General features: G+C 42.6%; 1 protein-coding gene across 1 annotated transcript in view; it reads right to left on the bottom strand.

Annotated features, from left to right (window-relative positions):
- Positions 1 to 499: 499 nt before the first annotated feature.
- The window catches only part of LOC133574709 (multidrug resistance-associated protein 1-like), a 59,298-nt gene continuing 34,767 nt past the window's right edge, over positions 500 to 25,030 (bottom strand). The window contains exons 13-30 of the mRNA XM_061926935.1: positions 24,252 to 24,398; positions 24,058 to 24,145; positions 23,778 to 23,974; positions 23,186 to 23,362; positions 21,024 to 21,191; positions 20,764 to 20,956; positions 20,600 to 20,672; positions 18,568 to 18,673; positions 16,636 to 16,843; positions 13,709 to 14,019; positions 13,440 to 13,639; positions 12,416 to 12,542; positions 9,282 to 9,383; positions 1,514 to 1,660; positions 1,274 to 1,432; positions 1,039 to 1,205; positions 782 to 976; positions 500 to 725 (exon numbers count right to left, since the gene is read on the bottom strand). Coding sequence (XP_061782919.1) covers positions 617 to 725; positions 782 to 976; positions 1,039 to 1,205; positions 1,274 to 1,432; positions 1,514 to 1,660; positions 9,282 to 9,383; positions 12,416 to 12,542; positions 13,440 to 13,639; positions 13,709 to 14,019; positions 16,636 to 16,843; positions 18,568 to 18,673; positions 20,600 to 20,672; positions 20,764 to 20,956; positions 21,024 to 21,191; positions 23,186 to 23,362; positions 23,778 to 23,974; positions 24,058 to 24,145; positions 24,252 to 24,398 — 2,874 coding nt within the window. The 3' untranslated portion in view covers positions 500 to 616. The remainder of the gene's footprint in view (positions 726 to 781; positions 977 to 1,038; positions 1,206 to 1,273; positions 1,433 to 1,513; positions 1,661 to 9,281; positions 9,384 to 12,415; positions 12,543 to 13,439; positions 13,640 to 13,708; positions 14,020 to 16,635; positions 16,844 to 18,567; positions 18,674 to 20,599; positions 20,673 to 20,763; positions 20,957 to 21,023; positions 21,192 to 23,185; positions 23,363 to 23,777; positions 23,975 to 24,057; positions 24,146 to 24,251; positions 24,399 to 25,030) is intronic.

The following is a 25,030-nucleotide window of genomic DNA, read 5'->3' as shown; positions in this document are numbered from 1 at the left end:
GATGGATGTAGAGGATACAGGACATGAGATGATGGATGTAGAGGATACAGGACATGAGATGATGGATGTAGAGGATACAGGACATGAGATGATGGATGTAGAGGATACATGACATGAGATGATGGATGTAGAGGATACATGACATGAGATGATGGATGTAGAGGATACAGGACATGAGATGATGGATGTAGAGGATACAGGACATGAGATGATGGATGTAGAGGATACATGAGATGATGGATGTAGAGGATACATGAGATGATGGATGTAGAGGATACATGAGATGATGGATGTAGAGGATACAGGACATGAGATGATGGATGTAGAGGATACATGAGATGATGGATGTAGAGGATACAGGACATGAGATGATGGATGTAGAGGATACAGGACATGAGATGATGGATGTAGAGGATACAGGACATGATATGATGGATGTAGAGGATACAGGACATGAGATGATGGATGTAGAGGATACAGGACATGATATGATGGATGTAGAGGATACAGGACATGAGATGATGGATGTAGAGGATACAGGACATGAGATGATGGATGTAGAGGATACAGGACATGAGATGATGGATGTAGAGGATACAGGACACTTGCTGGTGAGTCAGAGCAGTCCAGCCTGCTGACACATCCCATAGAAGTGACCTCGCTGCTGGAGGAGGTTTGAGGGAGAGTCCATCTCCAGGATGGAGCCCTGGTCCATCACCAAGATCCTGACAAGACATGAATGACATGACAACTCATACTGGCCAGTCCTACTCTGCCTCACCTTGTATAATCCATGATGGTGTTGAGGCGGTGAGCAATGGTGAGGACCGTGCAGTCACTGAACTGAGTCCGGATGGTGAACTGGATCAGTTGGTCCATCTCCAAGTCCACAGCTGCGGTGGCTTCATCCAGAACCAGGATTTTGGTTTTTCTCAGCAGAGCCCTGGCTAGGCACAACAGCTGGCGCTGACCAAGACTGCAGAGGAGCAGGTGACATCAGGTGAAGCCAGTCTGGACCGTGTCTCGGAGGTTTAGTACCTGAGATTCTCTCCTCCTTCGCAGCACTGGTGCTTCAGTTGGTCGGGCAGCCTGGACACAAAGCTGCTGAGGTGAGCCAGCTCCAGAGCCCTCCACAGCTCCTCGTCCGAGCACACGTCAAACGGGTCCAGGTTCATCCTGAGGGATCCTGAGAACAGCACCGGATCCTGGAGGCCAAAAGTCAGGGGTCACTTCAGATAAAATGGCCAAGCCTCTTGTGCATCGCTGCACCCACCTGGGGGATGATTGTGATCCTGGAGCGAAGCTCATGAAGGCCAACCTGGGAAATATCCACTTCATCAATGAAAATACGTCCGCTGGCAGCCTCCAGAATACGAAAAATTCCCAGAGCAAGGGACGACTTCCCCGCTCCCGTTCTTCCAACGATCCCCACCTGTCGATAATAGCAAAGGATTCAGAATACATGAATCACCAACCTTGCTGCTCCTCCATTGTTCATCCACTAGGTAGCAACCTTCTCTTTGTCTTGGATGCTGATGGAGATTCCCTTTAAGGCCCAGTCAAGACCTTTACGATACTGCAGTCCGTAGTCCTCAAACTGGATGTTTCCTTTGCTCGGCCAGTCTGCTTGGAGATAATTGTTCTTCTTTATCCAAGCTGCCTGAGGAGATGAACGTGGATCAGAAAAGCAGCATGATGATGACTAAAATCACCACACACAACTCGGGCTGGGTAAAAACAAATTGATTTTTTTAATCAATTAGGCCAGTGGTTCTTAACCTGGGTTCGATGGAACCCTAGGGGTTCGGTGAGTCGGGCTCAGGGGTTCGGCGGAGGTCAAAACACACCCGACTCATCGTGTAAATAAAAACTTCTCCCTATTGGCGTATTACGGATACGACAACAGCAGAAGTCAGACTGATTTGCAGGTGTGTAATTTGTTGTGAGTTTATGCACTGTGTTGGTCTTGTTGTTTGAACAAGGTGATGTTCATGCACGCTTCATTTTGTGCACCAGTAATAAAACAAGGTAACACTTTAGTACGGGGAACATATTCACCATTAATTAGTTGTTTATTAACATGCAAATTAGTAACATATTGGCTCTTAACTAACAGGGGACAGGGCACTGTACAGTGTTGCTAGAGCCGACCTGAAGAGAGGGATTAAAAAAGCAAAGGCGGACCACAGGAGGTGCATAGAGTCCCATCTGTCCAGCAAAAACTCACGGGAGGTGTGGCGGGGCATTCATGACATCACGAACTTCAGAGGCTGCAATATGACAACTGCGGATCAGAGTGCGACACTGGCAGAGGAGCTTAACTGTTTCTTTGCCCGTTTCGAAACCCCCCAGCGACACTCATCTGCTCCAGCCCTGCCCCCGCCCCCACCGGGCTCCGGCGCCACTCCACTCACTGTACAGGAGCACAGTGTCAGACGAGTGCTCCTGGCTGTGAACCCCAGGAAGGCTACCGGACCAGACGGAGTACCTGGAAAGGTGCTCAGGATGTGCGCCCACCAGCTCGCTCCCCCCCTCACCAGGATCTTCAACCTCTCCCTGGCTCAGGCAGTCATCCCATCCTGCCTGAAGTCATCTACAATAATCCCGGTGCCGAAGAAGTCTCCCATCACCAGCCTGAATGATTACCGACCAGTGGCCCTCACTCCGGTAATCATGAAGTGCTTCGAGCGACTTGTTCTCCAGCACATCAAGGACCATATCCCTCCAGACTTCGACCCCCACCAGTTCGCATACCGGGCGAACAGGTCCACAGAGGACGCCATCGCTGTTGCTCTCCACTCTGCTCTGAACCACCTGGAGCAGCAGCAGAGCTACGTCCGGATGCTCTCTGTGGACTATAGCTCTGCCTTCAATACAATAATCCCGGACAGACTCTGCAATAAACTGGACACTCTTGGCCTCCCCCCTCTCACAAACGCCTGGATAAGGGACTTCCTAACGGACCGACCCCAGAATGTGAGACTTGGCCCGCACCTCTCATCCTCCCGCACGCTGAGCATCGGCTCCCCACAGGGCTGTGTGCTGAGCCCCCTCCTCTACTGCCTTTACACCCATGACTGCAGTCCGGCCCACAGTGACAACCTTACCGTCAAGTTCGCCGACGATACCACAGTGGTCGGGCTCATCTCCAGGGGTGACGAGGCTGCCTACAGAGAGGAGGTCCTGAAGCTGACGGCCTGGTCTTCGGAGAACAACCTCGCTCTCAACACCAGCAAGACCAGAGAGATCATCGTCGACTTCAGGAGGAGCAGCACCGACCCTGCCCCCCTCTACATCAACGGCGAGCGTGTAGAGAGGGTCCACACCTTCAGGTACCTTGGAGTCCACATCTCTAATGACTTCTCCTGGACAGTCAACACCACATCAATCATCAAGAAGGCTCAGCAGCGGCTACACTTCCTTAGAGTCCTCGGGAAGTACAACCTGAAGCCTGACCTGCTGCTGACCTTCTACCGCTCGTCCATCGAGAGCCTGCTGACCTACTGTATTACGGTATGGTACGGCAGCTGCACTGCAGCAGACAGGGAGAGGCTGCAAAGAGTGGTCAAGACGGCTCAGAAGATCATCGGCCGCCCTCTCCCCTCTCTGACGGACATCTACACCTCCCGCTGCCTCAACAGAGCCAGTGCCATCATCAAGGACAGCACCCACCCTGGCTCTGACCTGTTCCACCTGCTGCCCTCTGGGAAGCGCTACAGGTGCATTAAAACCAAAACAAACAGGCTAAAGAACAGCTTCTTCCCCAGGGCCATAACCATCCTGAACGGACTGCCCCATTGTCCCTCATAACTGCCTTCTCTTCGGTGCAATAACCCATTCCACCAACCACCCTGTTTTTGTTTTGTTTTTTCATGTATATATTCATTTCACACCATATTCATTGCACTTCTACATTTTTTATATTTCTATATATTTGCACATTGTTTTTCTAGCATGCACACATCGCACTGTATGGAATGGCCTCAATCTCGTTACCTTGCGTAATGACAATAAAGCTGATTCTGATTCTGATTATTAAGTACTTATTAATGCCTTATTCAGCATGGCCTTATTATAACCCTAACCCTCTAACCCAGTGGTTCTCAAATGGGGATACGCGTACCCCTGGGGGTACTTGAAGGTATGCCAAGGGGTACGTGAGATTTTTTTTTTAATATTCTAAAAATAGTAACAATTCAAAAATCCTTTATAAATATATTTATTGAATAATACTCCAACAAAATATGAATGTAAGTTCATAAACTGAACATCAAATCAAGTAGGCTATTCCATTCATTACAATGCAACAATGAAATATTCAGTGTTGACAGCTAGATTTTTTGTGGACATGTTCCATAAATATTGATGTTAAAGATTTCTTTTTTTTGTGAAGAAATGTTTAGAATAAAGTTCATGAATCCAGATGGATCTCTATTACAATCCCCAAAGAGGGCACTTTAAGTTGATGATTACTTCTATGTGTAAAAATCTTTATTTATAATTGAATCACTTGTTTATTTTTCAACAAGTTTTTAGTTATTTGTATATCTTTTTTTCCAAATAGTTCAAGAAAGACCACTACAAATTAGCAATATTTTGCACTGTTATACAATTTAATAAATCAGAAACTGATGACATAGTGCTGTATTTTACTTCTTTATCTCTTTTTTTCCAACCAAAAATGCTTTGCTCTGATTAGGGGGTACTTGAATTAAAAAATTTTTCAAAGGGGGTACATCACTGAAAAAAGGTTGAGAACCACTGCTGTAACCCTGACCAAATAACTCTAAATTAAGTCTTTGTTACTTAGAATATGTTCCCCATACTAAAGTGTTACCAAAAACATGTAACTTTGTCTTGAATTAGAAAAAAACCATGTTATTTTTCACTAAAGAAGGGTTCGGTGAATTCGCATATGAAACTGGTGGGGTTCGGTACCTCCAACAAGGTTAAGAACCACTGAATTAGGCATTGACAGATTTCAAATATTGCAATATCGATTCACAGGGCGTGATATTGAATTATTATTTTGTTATTGATTTTTTTAACTGTTATCCTCTCATGACAACATTGCTCCTGTTTAAGACTTGGAATGTGATGCAACAGGCTTCCGTAGCTAATTAGCATACAGTGCTAGGCAGCAGGTTAGCTTTGTACAGTAACCATACTTGCCAACCCTCCCGGATTTTCCGGGAGACTCCCGAAATTCAGCGCCTCTCCCGAAAACCTCCCGGGACAAATTTTCTCCCGAAAATCTCCCGAAATTCAGGCGGACTCAGGTCCTCATGGGTTTATTGTTAGGCAGTTTCATTAGCGTTCTCCCAGCGCGGCAACAACACACAACAACAGCAGTCACGTTTTCGTCTACCGTAAAGCAGTTTGTCTGCCATTAACAGCAATGTTGTGACACTCTTAAACAGGACAATACTGCCATCTAGTGCATTTGATGAAAGCACTTTTGTGCGTGCCACACATCAATGCATCATCAGAGAGGGTGTTAAATAATAAATAAATAATAAATGTTCAGCATGGTTAGAAAAATAGTGACAGAGAATAGAACAAGGATGGACAATTCAACCCTTAACTCAACAATGAGTAGATGAGTGTTATGTGCAGTGTTGGGACTAACGCGTTTGTAACGCGTTACTGTAACGCCGTTAGTTTCGGCGGTAACTAGTAATCTAACGCGTTATTTTTTATATTCAGTAACTCAGTTACCGTTACTACATGATGCGTTACTGCGTTATTTTACGTTATTTTTCATGTAGTATCGGATAGAAACAGAAGATCTGAGTGTGTTTTATTGCAGCGGTGGAAAAGAAAATGCGTGCTTTGTGTGGGTGGGGGCGGGGGGGACTCCCATACCGCAGTTGAGGAGCGCAGGGGAGACGTTCCTCCAGGGCCTATGTACGTCTTCGGGGCTAACAACCTTCACTTTACCCGGCAGTGGGTCTTTACAGCTGAGGGTGAATGACGAGACCGGCGGTTTGTTGCAACTTTGTGACTTTATTGTACGCAGCCATCCACCAAGCTAGAGCACCTGCAAGCACTCACTGTCGCCGGTCCCTCACCTCTCTCGCCCACTCACTCACTGACGTCACTCACCTCACATGCTGTCATATCTTAAAGGGCCACACACACACACACACATACGCTACTCTCATAACAACTAACAAGACATCATGGAGAAGCCAGAAGTCGAGTTTTTTAACATGGAGACATTCTCAATACTTTTCTTTTGTCGAGCACAAAGAAAATAACATTTTAGTTAAATGTAAGTTGTGTCTTGGATCAAAGATCCTATCTACTTAAAGTTAAAGTTAAAGTGCCATTATGTTGCAGCTATTTAAAATAGTTTTGTCAATTTGTTCTGGCCTGAAATAAATTGGCCCTTTGAAACATATCTTTGTCTTTGTGTGTTGTAAGTAGACCACATTGCTTAGCAGAGTTCAGTGATGCAAATGCATGTCAAGTTGATCAACACATTGTATTATTCTCCAGTGCAATAACAGTACTGAAATGAAGGCTAAAAGGGCATTAATGGGAGCCTTAAAAAAAGGGGGGGGGGGGGGGGGGGGGGGAAATAAGTAACTAAATAGTTACTTTTCACAGTAACGCATTACTTTTTGGTGTAAGTAACTGAGTTAGTAACTGAGTTACTTTTGAAATAAAGTAACTAGTAACTGTAACTAATTACTGGTTTTCAGTAACTAACCCAACACTGGTTATGTGTGTGTATATGTGTAAATAAATGAACACTGAAATTCAAGTATTTATTTTATATATATATATATATATATATATATATATATATATACATATATATATATATATATATATATATATATATACACGTATATATATATATATATATATATATATATATATATATATATATACATACATATAATAAAATAAATATATATATATATATATATATATATATATATATATATATATATATATATATATATGAAATACTTGACTTGGTGAATTCTAGCTGTAAATATACTCCTCCCCTTTTAGCCACGCCCCCCTCCCCCTCCTCCCGAAATCGGAGGTCTCAAGGTTGGCAAGTATGACAGTAACAGTACAAAGTAGGCAGTCATATCTTCACTTCCACAGAGTTAGAGGAATATATGCTTGTCAGTAGTAATGTATATGCTGTTTTATGTCGATTGTGTTCTCTTAAAATGTCACTGAATGGACATTTGCAACAGTTTGAAAAGATGGCGATGCTAATTTTAATTAGCCTGACAACAGTAAAGTCCATTGTATGTTAGCATCAAGCTAGTACTTTTTAACTGTATGATTTTACTATCTGATTTCAGGCTGTTTTGGTGATTTAACACGCTTCTTACGTGGTTTTTTTGGCATATTATGTGTATATTCGTTTACTTTCTTTAATGTGCATAGCTTTACATTCATTTCATTTGGGATAAATAGTAGTCAATAAACGCCCTCAATTTGAAGGTTTATGCGTCTTTATATGAAATGAAAGTTTACTTATCTGCCAAACGTAACACCAACATCCAGAGAGTGCAGAATAATGTTTGTAACGAAGTGTCTTGTCAAATAATATCTTATATGAAAGGCAGCCGTAACTCGAGAGATACTTTTGTTTATATCTTCGAGCCTTCACGTTAAAAGCGCAGAGCGTCACATCCTGTCTGGCTGCGCTATCAAAATAAAGGTTCATAGAAAAATAGTGGACACATTTACTGGCATTATTATTTAGCACTTGGAGAAACAATACCTTCAGGCAATTAGCAGTACAAGTACACTTTCCCTCGCAACTCCTTTTTGACTTCAAAACTGCACTTTTGAGCATACTTGCCAACCCTCCCGGAATTTCCGGGAGACTCCCGAAATTCAGCGCCTCTCCCGAAAACCTCCCGGGACAAATTTTCTCCCGAAATTCAGGCGGAGCTGGAGGCCACGCCCCCTCCAGCTCCATGCGGACCTGAGTGACGTGTTGACAGCCTGTTCACACGTCCGCTTTCCCACAATATAAACAGCTAATGATCTAGGGCGACTTCTTGGTTTCTTATGTGGGTTTATTGTTAGGCAGTTTCATTAACGTCCTCCCAGCGCGGTAACAACACACAACAACAGCAGTCAAGTCTCTGTCTACCGTAAAGCAGTTTGTCTGCCGTAAACAGCAATGTTGTAACACTTTTAAACAGGACAATACTGCCATCTACTGTACATGCATATGTGACCCACCCATAATGTGTCACATTTTTGTGTTGATTTATTTATTTCATTTTGTGGTTTGAATTCGTTTTTGGAGCTGTCATTACACATTTATCAGTATTCACATTGATCAGTAGGGGGCAGTAGGGCGTTTCTTCCCAATTGAATGCTATTACCTGCAGACCGGAAGTGTCTTGTCATTCTGATGAGAGCGACCAGTCTGTGAACAATTGAAACGTCCTGTGTGCTTTTTCCTCCTGTATAACAGGTTAGTTTTGGTGAATCAACTCACTGAATAATATCCATGTGATCTTTATAAGTTTAAGTACACATTCTGATGGTGGAGCCTAACTCTAAAGTGTTTGTGAGTTGTAGTTTGTATTTGTGAATGAATCCGGTGTACAGCTGCAGTAATCAATACAAAAAGGCGACGTGAGTGCGCAATGTTTATATAGGAACTTCTGATCCTAATTCAGACTCCCAAATTAGAGCTCCCGTTTTCTTATTGATTTTATAATGTATATTTGTATAATGTGTGTGTTCTGAAATAGTGACAGAGAATAGAACAAGGATGGACAATTCAACCCTTAACTCAACAATGAGTCGATGAGTGTTATGCATGTGTATATGTGTAATTAAATGAACACTGAAATTCAAGTATTTATATATATATATATATATATATATATATATATATATATATATATATATATATATATATATATATATATATATATATATATATATATATGTAATTAAAAAAAAATATATATATATATAGCTAGAATTCACTGAAAGTCAAGTATTTCTTATATATATATATCTTAACCACGCCCCCCCCCCCCCCCACCCCCCCCACCTCCCGAATTCGGAGGTCTCAAGGTTGGCAAGTATGCTTTTGAGACAATCTTGTGTGTAATTCAATAAATAAAACTTGTTTTTAAGTACATTTCTATTTTGTAGTTGACTTGAGACATTTTTGTTATTTAAGTACAAATTGAACCTAAACGTGGTTAACCAATGTGGAAGCTTATAAATCGGAATCTATTCTATTTAGTAAAAAGTTTTCTGGTGCAGAAGCAAACCTCTTTGGGCGTGTTGGCGTATTCCTTCACTCTCTCCACTGACACAATGTTGTTCTCCACGTCAGTCCAGGATCGAACAATCCAGCTCAGAATCCCTGTCACCTGCATGTGCACATGTTGTCATTAATATACTTGACCATCTGGTGACTGTCACATGGTTCTATCTATACTTCTGTTTAAACGCAATAATCACTTATTCTTTTGTTGTTTGGACACTTTGCACTAGTTTTGGGTGATACTCCAAATTTGGGTATCGATCCAATACCAAGTACAAATCCCAAAACCAGTGAATTTGTCACGTTGTGTAAATGGTAAATAAAAACAGAATACAAAGATTTGCAAATCCTTTTCAACTTGTATTCAATTGAATAGACTGCAAAGACAAGATATTTCATGTTTGAACTGGTAAACTTTGTTATTTTTCGCAAATATTAGCTCATTTGGAATTTGATGCCTACAACATGTTTCAAAAAAAGCTGGCACAAGTGGCAAAAAAGACTGAGAAAATTGAGGAATGCTCATCAAACACTTATTTGGAACATCCCACAGGTGAACAGGCTAATTGGGAACAGGTGGGTGCCATGATTGGGTATAAAAGTAGCTTCCATGAAATGCTCAGTCATTCACAAACAAGGATGGGGCGAGGGTCACCACTTTGTCAACAAATGCGTGAGCAAATTGTCCAACAGTTTAAGAACAACATTTCTCAACCAGCTATTGCAAGGAATTTAGTGATTTCACCATCTAAGGTCTGTAATATCATCAAAAGGTTCAGAGAATCTGGAGAAATCACTGCACGTAACATTGAATGCCCGTGACCTTGGATCCCTCAGGCGGTACTGCATCAAAAAGCGACATCAGTGTGTAAAGGATATCACCACATGGGCTCAGGAACACTTCAGAAACCACTGTCAGTAACTAGAGTTGGTCGCTACATCTGTAAGTGCAAGTTAAAACTCTACTATGCAAAGCGAAAGCCATTTATCAACAACACCCAGAAACGCCGCCAGCTTCGCTGGGCCCAAACTCATCTAAGATGGACTGATGCAAAGTGGAAAAGTGTTGTGGTCTGATGAGTCCATATTTCAAATTGTTTGTGGAAACTGTGGACGTCGTGTCCTTCGGAACAAATTCGGAACAGATTGTTCTAGGCGCAAAGTTGAAAAGCCAGCATCTGTGATGGTATGGGGGTGTATTAGTGCCCAAGACATGGGTAACTTACACGTATGTGAAGGCACCATTAATGCTGAAAGGTACATACAGGTTTTAGAGCAACATATGTTGCCATCCAAACAACGTTATCATGGACGCCCCTGCTTATTTCAGCAAGACAATGCTAAGCCACGTGTTACAACAGCGTGGCTTCGCAGTAAAAGAGTGCGGGTACTAGACTGGCCTGCCTGTAGTCCAGACCTGTCTCCCATTGAAAATGTGTGGCGCATTATGAAGCCTAAAATACCACAACGGAGACCCCCGGACTGTTGAACAACTTAAGCTGTACATCAAGCAAGAATGGGAAAGAATTCCACCTGAAAAGCTTCAAAAATGTGTCTCCTCAGTTCCCAAACGTTTGCTGAGTGTTGTTAAAAGGAAAGGCCATGTAACGCAGTGGTAAAAATGCCCCTTTGACAACTTTTTTGCAATGTGTTGCTGCCATTAAATTCTAAATTAATGATTATTTTCAAAAGAAATGAAGTTCCTCAGTGTGAACATTAAATATCTTGTCTTTGCAGTCTATTCAATTGAATATAAGTTGAAAAGGATTTGCAAATCATTGTTTTTATTTACCATTTACACAACCTGCCAACTTTACTGGTTTTGGGTTTTGTAGTTACTGGGGCACTAGACTTAGACTTCCTTTTATTGTCATTCAAATTTGAACTTTACAGTACAGATAAGAACAACATTTTGTTGCATTAGCTCATGGTAGTGCAGGATAAAAGAGCAATAAGGTGCAGATATAAATAAATAGATTACTGTACAGATAAATATATTGCACTTTTGCATATGCATCCACGTTTATGGATGTATGTTATATTGTCTTTATATTCCAGCGAGTTATTCCATTTTGGGGGGGAATTGAGGGGATTATTTTAAAGCGTTCAAGGACGCCACGAGTTACTCGGGCACTAGTGGCCAAACTGATGTTCATACTTCACATTTTTAAGATACATTTTAGATCTGTAATCCCACAAAAACACAGGATGGTGGTGCAAGAATATCAATTAATATTTAGATAATTTCATGAATCCCCTTTTATTACGTACAAAGTGTATAATAAAGTCAATAGTGCAACATTTTTCCTGAAATTGTAAACAATAACAAAAACAACATACAATTTTGTGATGATAAAAAAATATTGATATAATCACTGCGGAATAGACCATGCACATGATTTCAAAAGCAAGCACGTTGTCCATCAATTTGTATATAAAAAAGAGTAATAATCAAATGCATATGGAATTGTGTAATAATACCATGACGATTAAACATTAAATATATTTACTGTAACAAGCTGACCTCGGAGAGTAGACATAACTGCGATGCGCCTCTCAATGTTAGCGCCTCGGACTCCCTTGATTTAGAACCCAGTCGGTGTCAGAATAATTGTATCTAAGTTATCACAAAACTTTGTGTTTCAATGAGTTCCCGGCGAGCAGACAAACGCTGTCTTTGATCTTACCGATCAAAAGGCTTGTAAAACTCCACTGTGTAGGATGGGAAGCGTCATGAAGGTGTCGGTTTCTTTGATGTATTGTAATCCACAGGAAGATTTTGTCTTGACCCGAGATCTACAAAGCGGAAAGGAAGCAGGACCTGACCCCCCTCCAGGCACCTTTTCTTTAAATTGTTTTGTAACCAAAGGCGACGGCTGTTTATGACCCCCCTTCCTTTAGAAACAGCTGTTGCCATGTAATCAGGGAAAGTCCAAATAAAAGAGGAGGCGTACAATCTTTCGTCAGAGCGTGGTGGAAGACTGTACAAAGAGTACAGCCCAGACGTTTCTCCTCAATTGAGCTAAATTGAATTCTGTCTGTTTAATTCTTTGCTTCTTTGTCTGTTTAATAGATGTCATCAGTGTTTGAACCTGACAGTCGGTGTTTTGGCCACGTTAGTTGATGTGTGTTTCATACCTGGAGAGAATGTGACACCGCCAAACCCACCACGCCTGGACTGAGCACATGCCGACTTTGCACCGAAAAGACGGCAGCGGCCAGAACCAGAAGATTCCCCAGGAACTCCAGGTTCACTGCCAACCACCTGACACACATCAATGTTTCTTTCAGCAAATCATACCATACCAACTTTATTTATAAAGCCCTTTAAAGACAAGCAGAGTTGAAAAACAAAGGGCTGTACACCACAAAGAAATAGAGGCAAAGGACAGACTAAAAAAATAACATTTAAAACAGAAATAAAAATACACAATTAAAAAGCAAATATAAATTACCCTAAGAACAGTTTGTTGGATAAAAACAGTTTAAAAGTTAAAAAAAACAGTTCAAAAAGTTAAAAGCTCAAAACAGTTCAAAGTCTCATGCTGGGTTAAAAGCCAGTGAATAAAAATGGGTTTTAAGAAGGGTCTTAAAAATAGCCAAAGAAGGGGCCTGTCTCACATGGAGAGGGAGATCGTTCCAGAGTTTGGGACCCGCAACAGAGAAGGGTCTGTCCCCTCTGAGCTTGTGCAATCCATTCAAAGAGAAATTTCCACTCATACCAGAAAGTCCACACTGGATCATATTAAACTGGATCATATTAAAGTTAAAGTACCAATGATTGTCACACACACACACACACACACACACACACACACACACACACACACACACACACACACACACTAGGTGTGGCGAAATTATTCTCTGCATTTGACCCATCACCCTTGATCACCCCCTGGGAGGTGAGAGGAGCAGTGAGCAGTAGCGGTGACCGCGCCCGGGAATCATTTTTGTGATTTAACCCCCAATTCCATCCCTTGATGCTGAGTGCCAAGCAGGGAGGTAACAGGTTCCATTTTTATAGTCTTTGGTATGACTCGACCGGGGTTTGAACTCACAACCTACCGATCTCAGGGCGGACATTCTAACCACTAAGCCGTATATACGTTTTTGCAACATGAACACACTGACATTTATTTAGTTCCAACTCCCGACGCACCTGGTGGCCACAAATCTGGGAAAATAAGCCTCTTGGTTCTTGTCAATGCGATGGTCGGCCAGCTGCACAAAGCGTTGCTGTTCGCCGAACGCTCGAATCACGCAGACGCCCTGCACAGTCTCGTTGAAGTGGCTGTAAATGGGCGAGCGACTGACCGCCTCCAGTCGCCGAAGCTGACACGACGCCGCCACGTAGAAACTCTGCAAAGCGGGACAATCACAAAATCCGGTTTACCTAACGGCGGTGCTGGCGAGGAGCGAGCAGGTCACCTGTATGAAGATGTAGAGGAGGGTGAGCGGGAGCAGCACCAGCCCGCTGAAAGGTGTGGCCGCCAAGACGATGATGCAGACTTCCAGCAGCTTGAACAAGTAGCCCAGCATCATCTTGAGGCCTTCGGGAATCATGCAGTCGATGGCGTCGATCTCCTTGGAGAAGCGGTTGAGGAGGTTCCCGCTGGGCGTCACCTCGAAAAAGGACATTGGCGAGCGCAGCACGTTGTGGAGCAGGTCCGCGTGAAGGTGGCGTGACGCCACGATCCCGCCCAGAGCGATGGCCAGAGTCGTCACAAACATGGCCACACCTGAAGGATAACCACGTCAGAGATGAGGAAGGTACTGATATTTGCTCGACAAGTTTTGTCTGCTCTCGACAACATTTTGTTCACAACATTGCTTGCATACATTTGACTTTCACACCACAGTAGTTCCTCCACCTACGAGCTTAATTGGTTCTCCACTCAAAACACCTGTATCTCCAATTAAGTCTGAATCAATTTATTTGGTGCCTTGCCCCCCACCCTAAAGAGCACAATTTTAACATGTAACATCCATCCATCCATCCATCTTCTTCCGCTTATCCGAGGTCGGGTTGCGGGGGCAGCAGCTTAAGCAGGGAAGCCCAGACTTCCCTCTCCCCAGCCACTTTATCCAGCTCCTCCCGGGGGATCCCGAGGCGTTCCCAGGCCAGCCGGGAGACATAGTCTTCCCAACGTGTCCTGGGTCTTCCCCGTGGCCTCCTACCGGTCGGACGTGCCCTAAACACCTCCCTAGGGAGGCGTTCAGGTATCCTGACCAGATGCCCGAACCACCTCATCTGGCTCCTCTCGATGTGGAGGAGCAGCGGCTTTACTTTGAGCTCCCCCCGGATGACAGAGCTTCTCACCCTATCTCTAAGGGAGAGACCCGCCACCCGGCGGAGGAAACTCATTTCGGCCGCTAGTACCCGTGATCTTGTCCTTTCGGTCATGACCCAAAGCTCATGACCATAGGTGAGGATGGGAACGTAGATCGACCGGTAAATCGAGAGCTTTGCCTTCTGGCTCAGCTCCTTCTTCTCCACAACGGATCGATACAGTGTCCGCATTACTGAAGACGCCGCACCGATCCGCCTGTCGATCTCACGATCCACTCTTCCCTCACTCGTGAACAAGACTCCGAGGTACTTGAACTCCTCCACTTGGGGCACATGTAACATGCCTTTTAAAAAGAAAAACAAACTTTTAGGTAACGAATATTGTATAAATATAAAAACAATACAATAAAACTACATTATTTTTTGTCACCGATTCTGTTCATAACTTTTATGGACAGAATTTCTAGGCGCAGTCAAGGCGTTGAAGGGATCCGGTTTGGTGGCTGCAGGATTAGGTCTCTGCTTTTTGCAGATGATGTGGTCCTGATGGCTTCATCTGGCCAGGATCTTCAGCTCTCACTGGATCGGTTCGACTGGGATGAGAATCAGCACCTCCAAGTCCGAGTACATTGGTTCTCGCCCGGAAAAGGGTGGAGTGCCATCTCCGGGTTGGGGAGGAGACCCTGCCCCAAGTGGAGGAGTTCAAGTACCTTGGAGTCTTGTTCACGAGTGAGGGAAGAGTGGATCGTGAGATCGACAGGCGGATCGGTGCGGCGTTTTCAGTAATGCGGACGCTGTATCGATCCGTTGTGGTGAAGAAGGAGCTGAGCCGGAAGGCAAAGCTCTCAATTTACCGGTCGATCTACGTTCCCATCCTCACCTACGGTCATGAGCTTTGGGTTATGACCGAAAGGACAAGATCACGGGTACAAGCGGCCGAAATGAGGTTCCTCCGCCGGGTGGCGGGGCTCTCCCTTAGAGATAGGGTGAGAAGCTCTGTCATCCGGGAGGAGCTCATAGTAAAGCCGCTGCTCCTCCTCATGGAGAGGAGCCAGATGAGGTGGTTCGGGCATCTGCTCAGTATACCACCCGAACGCCTCCCTAGAGAGCTGTTTAGGGCACGTCCGACTGGTAGGAGGCCACGGGGAAAACCCAGGACACGTTGGGTAGACTATCTCTCCCGGCTGGCCTGGGAACGCCTCGGGATCCCCCGGGAGGAGCTGGACGAAGTGGCTGGGGAGAGGAAAGTCTGGGCTTGCCTGCTTAGGCTGCTGCCCCCGCGACCCGACCTCGGATAAGCGGAAGAAGATGGATGGATGGATGGATGGATAGTTTTATGAAGTAATGTAATAATAATGTAAAGCATTTACTTTGGAGAGTGGACTTCTACGGTACCTCCTTTCAGTTGTTTCTCCGTCAAACACACCATCAGCTTCTTCTCCATGTTTTCATGGATAAATGTCCTGACTTAAGATACTATCTTAACATTCTTGGCTGGCGTTGGACTCATTCTGCTTCAGTATGGAGCAGATTAGTAGCGCTACGCTAGCATTGCTTCAGAAGTTAGCTACCTACACTCCATGTTTTTTGATGATTCCTTTATTTTATTCAATAGTCACTGTCCTTTACACTTACTTTCTTGTGTCTTAGGAAAACAAAGTTATGTCCATGATTGATGTCCATCAATTCATTTACCATGAATTGATTAACGTGGACCCCGACTTAAACAAGTTGAAAAACTTATTCAGGTGTTACCATTCAGTGGTCAATTGTACGGAATATGTACTGTACTGTGCAATCTACTAATAAAAGTTTCAATAAATCATACAATCAGTCCATCTCTGGCTATAAGCTAATGCTAGCGAATCTTTCACAGTTCATTGAGACATTTGTCATGCTAACTAATGGTGGGGATGCTTGTAACTTAAAGCATAATAATTAGCTCTTATCTCAAATCACTCTGAAGTTGAGGCACAACTGTACATCTACTTCTTCTATATGATCATCACATTAAGACTTTTTTCCAATGCTGTAAACAAACTGTTTTTAGAGAAAATGAAGAAACCTTGAGTCAAGCCGAGCGCTCCGAACACGCTCAGTCTGAGCACATGGTCGGCCTGGGTGCCGTTTATGGGAAGGTCGTCGGCCCACAGGCTGAGCCAGTAGCTGTACGCTAACGAGGCGGACTGGTGGAAGGCACACAGGAAGAGGATGGTCATGATGAAGGTCAGGCCGACGGTTCTGAAGTATTCCTGGTATACTTGCAGCTTTACCTGACAACAGAAGGCAGAGGAGTCAAGGTACAGTCGGCAGCATTGATCGTTCTGTGTTCACTTTCTGCGTCTCTTAGTGTTTTTTTTGCTCCACTCCATATTTCAGGTTTATGCGCCCAATTTTTCTCTGCTGGACTTGCCAGAAAACATCTATGAAAACCTTGTCATGAAGTTAACTTTCTCTAGATTGATCATTGTTTCTTAACTGGCCTGTTCTTGGGTCGCAAGCACTTCAATCAATCAATCGATCAAAGTTTATTTATATAGCCCTTAATCACTAATGCCTCAAAGGGCTTCGCAAACCACTGTCATGTCTGTGTAATCATGTTTTGTTTTAAGTCATGTTTTGTTTAGTTATAGGACTCTTTAGTTTCTGTCTTTTCACTCCCTTGTCTTGTTTCCATGATTACCCCATTAGTTTCACCTGTTCCACGTTTGGACTCATTGTGCACTCTTGATTGTCACCATGGCAACCCATTAGTTTTCACCTGTCACGTCACGCACCTGTTTCACGTCTTGAGTCACGCACCTGTTTTCGTTAATCATGTCTGTAGTATTTAAGTTCAGTGTTTTTCAGTTTGTCTTTCTGACGACCTCCCCACATTTATGCTCGACACATTTCTAACTCCTTTTCATGTCCATCGTTCACGCTGCTCTTTTTTTGTCCATGCCAAGTAAGTTTTCTTTATTCAAGCCATAGTTTGCAAGTTTTGTTTAATTGTTCATAGTTTCTGCCCTTGTGCAAGTTTTGTGTTTATAGTCAAGTTTTGTACTTCCGCCCTTGTGCGCACCTTTAGTTTGTTCCTTTTGTTATTGTAAAATTAAATATGTATTCACCTGCAAGTCATATCTGGTCCAAATGTTCATTTGCACCACGGGAGAACAAACCACGCCATAGTCCATGTCTTGACAACCACAACAACATCCTTGAATCGGATACCACATCCAAGCAAGGAAAAACTCAACCTAATGGGAATCGTCCCCCGCCCCGGTGACCGGTGCAATGGATGCTGAGTGGATACAGTTAATAATGTGAGAGTCCAGTCCATAGTGGGATCCTCTTGCATGTAGACAAGTCAGGACTGATGCAGAGGAGTGGTCCACCCCTGGTTCCGACTTGCAAAAGCTAGAAACTGGTCCGTGGCCATCTGATAACCTCTCCACGCAGGAGACGGGTGCAGAACAGAAAAGCGAAGCGGCAGATCAACTTATCTAAAAGGTCTATTTAAAGGCTTGTGTGTATAAATGAGTTTTAAGATGGGACCGGGAGAGCTGTAACATCACTTTCTCCACAACCCAGAAAGAAAACAAGTATGGAAAGTTGGAAAAGTTGGGCTAGGAGGTAAAAATTGTTAAGAACCGCTGCTCTAGAATAGTCAAGTTTAGTCGTCGTCTCGGCACTCCAGTAGAGCGGAAGCCAACCCTGGCATCTGAGGTCCTCGCTAAACTCTCCAATCTCTGCTGTGTTTATTTCTTTATCTGAGTGTCTTAGCCTTTGTACAATGGAAAAATTAGATCTCTTATTTGTAGCCATTATGCTCTTCCAAGCATTAATGCAGGCATACAAAAACCCAATTTTGATCGTCGACTGTGGGAAAATAATTGCGAATCAGATTGGACTATGAAAATCCATAGCCCTGATATTTTGTATATAGATCGTGCTGCCTCGTCCAAGTAATGTAGGGGTTTGCCAGTCTACGAAATGAAATAAAAAAATAACTCACCCTCCCAACTTTAGCCGTGTCAGCCTGAGTCAGTTTCCCAGAATCGTCGGAAGGCAAGTCTTGGAGCGTCCCCACCACCTGAACACTGGCACCACCCATGTCACAGCTGGAAAAAGTAAGGTACATGTACAATTACATGATTGTTTGCTAAGATCAGTTTCTTTCTCAGCTCGTGGACTTCAGATATCACAAAGTATCCTGTTCAGCTTGACTTTTTGCCCCACGTGAGCAGAATATGGGCTGTTTGCATGACTAAATGAATGAGTTGTTGTCATTTTGATGAGATTGTCTGTAGGAAACAGATTATCTGCTGGTTTGCATGTTTTAGAGCACACGTGTCACACTCAAGGCCCGGGGTCCAGATCCGACCCGACACATAATTTAATGTGGCCCGCGAAAGCCTGGGAATAATGTGGATACTTCATTTTTCTTACTAAATGTTTTCATTGTTTCCATTTTGACAGAAAAAAATGTATGTAATACATGAAATTTAATATGTTTTAAACTGTGATATATATATACAAATATTCAATTGTTATTGGTGTTAATCTTTGGGCACATCGACATTCGATTCCAATTCTTGGGGTGAGGATTTGATTCATAATCGACACTCGATTCAACGCGATTCTTGATTCAAACTGATTTTTGCAATGTATTTTTTGGTATAATAATAACACCTTAACAAAACAGCGTACAGGTTACAAAACCTCCTTTTGGTTGCTGACGTATGACACATACGTGCACCAAGTAATCATTAAGATGGCCTAAACATTTTTTTTATTTTTTATTTAATTCGTCAAACAAAAATAAATGGCTGTTTACGACCCCCCTCCCTTAGAAACAGCTGTTACCATGTAATCAGGGAAAGTCCAAATAAAAGAGGAGGCGTACAATCTTTCATCAGACCGTGATGGGAGACTGAACAAGAGTACAGCCTAGACCAGGGGTCGGCAACCCAAAATGTTGAAAGAGCCATATTGGACCAAAAATACAAAAACAAATCTGTCTGGAGCCGCAGAAAAAAATTAAAAGCCATTTTACATACAGATAGTATATACATTGAATTAAGAGGACTAAATGAGCTCAAATATAGCTACAAACGAGGCATTATGATGCAATATGTACATATAGCTAGCCTAAATAGCATGTTAGCATCGATTAGCTTGCAGTCATGCAGTGACCAAATATGCCCGATTAGCACTCCCCACAAGTCAATAACATCAACAAAACTCACCTTTGTGCATTCATGCACAACGCTAAAAGTTTGGTGGACAAAATGAGACAGAAAAAGAAGTGGCATAAAACATGTCCTAGAAAGTCGGAGAAAGTTGTACATGTAAACAAACTACGGTGAGTTCAAGGACCGCCAAAATTAGTAGGACAAAATGGCGCTCGCCAAATACTCAATCAGTGAAGCATGTTTAATATAAACAGTGGGATTTATAACAATTAGGGAGGTTTGTGTCATGTTTGGCCTCCTACAGAAACCATATTAAAACAAAAAATAAATTATTTCCCCTCATCTTTTTCCATTTTTCATACATCTTTGGAAAAGCTCCAGGGAGCCACTAGGGCGGCGCTAAAGAGCCGCATGCGGCTCTAGAGCCGCGGGTTGCCGACCCCTGGCCTAGACGTTTCTCCTCAATTGAGCCAAATTGAATTCTGTCTCTGTTTAATTCCTTGCTTCTTGTCTTGTTTAATAGATGTCATCAGTGTTTGAACCTGACACATAATATAATGATACTTTTATATTATTGCATTCACTGTTACAAGCGGCCCTCTGAGGGCAGCCATGACTGCCATGTGGCCCTCCATGAAAACAAGTTCCACACCCCTGATTTAGACCTTCAATGTTAGGTTTCTAATCTCTTGAAAAACATCATGTTGATCTTTATCCTTCCTGGTCACAAAACTCCAGGAAACAGTTTGTCCATGACCATTGAAATAGTTGACACACTAAATTCCTAATGGCTGTGCAACCTAGGTAACAACTGTTCAGATGGGTTTATTACAAGTGTGTGACTAATGGTACCTGATCAACTGCTCCTGAGAAAGGTCGATAGAGAAGTCAGTGATACTCAGACGTGACAGCGACTTCCTGCTGACTGCAATCACACCAACAAATGTTCGGTAAAGTGACTCTGTCATGTTTATGGATGTTCTGGGCGTTGATAATACCATTTTCTACAGCAAAACTACTTTTCTCCTTGTAGGCAGAGCTTTCTTTGGGCTTGTTTCCACTGAAGTTGTGGATCAATTTGGCGAAAGCTCGTTTCTGGTCCAAGAGCTCAGCGTACGAACCCATCTCAGAGATGTGACCGTCTTCCATCACCACAACCAAATCCACCTTCGGCAGCAGACTGAGGCTGTGAGTGACAAGCACTCGCGTCTGAACAAAGGCAACAATTCAGGTGATTGCAATAATATCACTTTGTGCTTTAAGATCAGTTCTCCACCTTGTTCTTCAGAAGTCCTTTGGGTCCAAGGACTCGGTCAAAGATATGCTGACCCACATGAGCGTCGACGGCGGACAGTGGGTCATCCAGCAGGTAAACGTCCGAATTCCTGTACACAGCTCGAGCCAAGCTTACCCTCTGCTTCTGACCTCCAGACAGGTTGAGACCCTGCACCCAATCATCACGTCGTCATCAGCAGGCGCTTCCTGGTTTCATACTGTGGTGAATTAAACCCTGTACCATTTTCTTATATGATTGTGAGCTAGCATGTGTTTGTTTTTGGTCACATAATCCTCTAGAGCAGGGGTGCTCATTACGTCGATCACGAGCTACCGGTCGATCTCGGAGGGTGTGTCAGTCGATCACCAGCCAGGCGTTAAAAAAATAGTCCTAAAAATGAGCGATCATAAATCTTCACTATGACGTCACTTTGGTCACTTGATTGACATTCACGGCACCCGAGGGTCTTCTGAGATGACGCTGGCTGCTGCCAGCTCATTAAAATTACCGACTGTAAGGCGAGAAACACTTTATTTCAACAGACTGGCGCCGTACCTGTCGTCAAAACTCCAAAGACCGACTGCACAGTTGCACAGTTGTGCTAACAAAATAAGAGTCTCAGAAAGCTGGCGTGCACAAGCTAGCAAGCTACGGAGTTTGCCGACAATGTATTTCTTGTAAAGTGCATACAAAGGAGTACGGAAGCTGGACAAATAAGATGCCAAAAACCAACCACTTTCATGTGGTATTGGACAGAAAGGAGGATTTTTTTTCTCCTCCATTCGAAAATGCGGACATTATCAGCATCACTGTCTGATTCCAATCAATGCAAGTCATCAGAATCAGGTAATACACCAACTTATATTCTTGTCTTCATGAAAGAAAGGAATCTATATGTGTTAAACATGCTTGTATTATCTTTAAACACCTTTAACTTATTAGCAATATTAACTATATGTGTTAAACATGCTTGTATTATCATTAAACACCTTTAACTTGTTAACAATATTAACTATATGTATTAAACATGCTTGTATTATCATTAAACACCTTTAATTTTTTAACAATATTAACTATATGTGTTAAACATGCTTGCATTATCTTTAAACACCTTTTACTTGTTAACAATATTAACTATATGTATTAAACATGCTTGTATTATCATTAAACACCTTTAAGTTGTTAACAATATTAACTATACGTGTTAAACATGCTTGTATTATCATTAAACACCTTTAACTTGTTAACAATATTAACTATACGTATTAAACATTCTTGTATTATCATTAAACACCTTTAATTTTTTAACAATATTAACTATGTGTTAAACATGCTTGTATTATCATTAAACACCTTTAACTTGTTAACAATATTAACTATATGTATTAAACATGCTTGTATTATCATTAAACACCTTTAATTTTTTAACAATATTAACTATGTGTTAAACATGCTTGTATTATCATTAAACACCTTTAACTTGTTAACAATATTAACTATATGTGTTAAACATGCTTGCATTATCATTAAACACCTATAACTTGTTAACAAAAACATATATTTCATAAATAAGTAAATGTAAATTATATATATGAATGAGGTAGATCCCCACGACTTGATCAATTGAAAAGTAGCTCGCCTGCAGAAAAAGTGTGAGCACCCCTGCTTTAGAGCATTATCCTACTAAGGTAAAAAGTGCACATGTCCATCACAAACTCTCCAGAGAGTGGTGGCTCTTGCTCCCAGGAAATAGGAATCCTACAGGAATGCAGGTTTGGATTTTAGGAGTGATAATAAAATTAGCAAAATCTGGTAGGAAGCCCCCACAAGTAGGAGTAGAGGATAGGAGTTGAAGGTCACCCGATTCAAACTGCTCAGAAAAATATTGTCAAGGAAAGATTGACTGGCCAGACTGACCGGCTGCAAGGCTAGAACCACAAAGAGTAAGGATCTTCGTGTAAAAGGTATTTAAGGACAGTTGTCCAAGAAGACAGCAGAAGAGTGATCGGGCTCATACTCTTTCTCCTGGAGCTGCGGCTCCAGTCTGAGGCTCGCTGAAACAAATAAAGCTTTTTGTTCGACGATTCCTCGTTGGTGTCTTCTTGACTCATCACCCATCGCACGACCAACAAATGTACAACAATACAGAATCGTGTTTGTACCTTTTCACCGATTTCCGCCGCGTCCCCAGCTGGTAGCACTTCCAGATCCGGCAACAGAGCACAGGCCTCAACCACACGGTGGTACCAACTCTCTTTCCTCTCCAGGCCAAACAAAATGTTCTCCTTCAGAGTGGCATTCTGGATCCAGGCCTGTTGAGGTACATAGCCCATGGTACCCTGTGAAAGCCAAGTGAACCAAGGAGACATTTCAGCAATATTGACATTTCCACAGAGCAAATAACTAAACGTTTCTAAGAAAGTAACATTTCTCACCTTGGTCCGTCTTTAAAGTTAAGTTAAAGTACCTATGATAGTCACACACACACACTAGGTGTGGTGAAATGTGTCCTCTGCATTTGACCCATCCCCTTGATCACCCCCTGGGAGGTGAGGGGAGCAGTGAGCAGCAGCAGTGGCTGCATGGTCATATTCTCTGAAGAATGGCCAAGAAATCATACATTCTCCCAGGTTATGTAAACTTATGAGCACGACTGTATATGACCCATATCAATATGGGATAAGGACACCCCTACTTTTTTCCTTCATGTCCAAGGAATAAGACATTTTGGTGAAAAATGAGCTGTGAACTCACCCTGACTAGGACAGAGCCCCGCCTCTTCTCCATCTCTCCCAAGATGGCCGACAAGAGCGAGGATTTGCCCGAACCCACATGGCCGACCACGGCCACCAGAGTCCCGCTCTTCACCTTCAGGTTGACTCTCTGCAAGCACAGCGGCCCGTCGTTGGACCAAGCAAAGTGTCCTTCTTCGATAAGCACGCCATCGCCGTCTGGGGAAGAGAAAGTCCTCACGTCTGTTTCTGTCTTCGCATGGAGGGATGGACTTTTTGGAACTGAGTGGGCTATTCCCTACTTTGGGTTAGAGGAAGCTTCTCCACGTTGTCCCACTTCAGTTCATCCTGGCACAGGAAGTTCCCCAAACGTCTGAGTGAAACAAAAGCCTGAATCCCCCCCCAAACAAGGTCAGCATCCATCATGGTTTCATGTCACCACAGATCAACATCACATGTTGTCAAACAGCTGTCTTAAAAGCGTTGTGAGACTTGCCTGCATGGTGGTGCTCATGGCGAAAGGAAGCTGACTCAAAGGCGTTTTCAGGATGTTGATGAGAGCGACAGACACAAATATTTTCTGCGCATCGAGAACGTGGCGCTCATCACTCAGCACGTAAACTGCAAACATGGAGAAGGCGATCTGAAAAGAACAGACAGGTGATCAACTAATCAAGTTCACTTCAGTTTATTAGGAACGTGCATACGATACAATGTCATGCATCACATATTTACAGTTGTTTCATTGCAGCATGTCCGAAAAGGAGTAGGAAGAAGCAGATCTTATTTAATCCTACCCCTTTTTATATCATAGCAATTGTATCCCATTTCCTTGTTCTCTGTAACAGAACAGTGAATAAATATATAAATACAGTATATATATATATATATATATATATATATATATATATATATATATATATATATCTTTTTTTTAAGTAGATTATGCTTGTTCAAGGTACTTTAAAAAAAAAGTAGATTATGCTTGTTCAAGGTACTTTAAAAACATTTTTAAATAGATTATGCTTGTTCAAATTACTTTTATTATTTTTTTTTTTTAAAGTAGATTATGCTTGTTCAAGGTACTTTTTAAATTGTTTTTAAGTAGATTATGCTTGTTCAAGGTACTTAAAAAAATAATTTGATTATGCTTATGTTCAAGGTACTTTAAAAACATTTTTAAATAGATTATGCTTTTCAAAGTACTTTTTTTTTAAGTAGATTATGCTTGTTCAAGGTACTTTTTTAAAAGTAGATTTGCTTGTTCAAGGTACC

Source organism: Nerophis lumbriciformis, linkage group LG32, assembly GCF_033978685.3.
Source record: "Nerophis lumbriciformis linkage group LG32, RoL_Nlum_v2.1, whole genome shotgun sequence".
Lineage (NCBI taxonomy): Eukaryota > Metazoa > Chordata > Actinopteri > Syngnathiformes > Syngnathidae > Nerophis > Nerophis lumbriciformis.
Note: the sequence above shows the minus strand (reverse complement) of the source record. Positions and strands in the feature narration are given on the sequence as shown.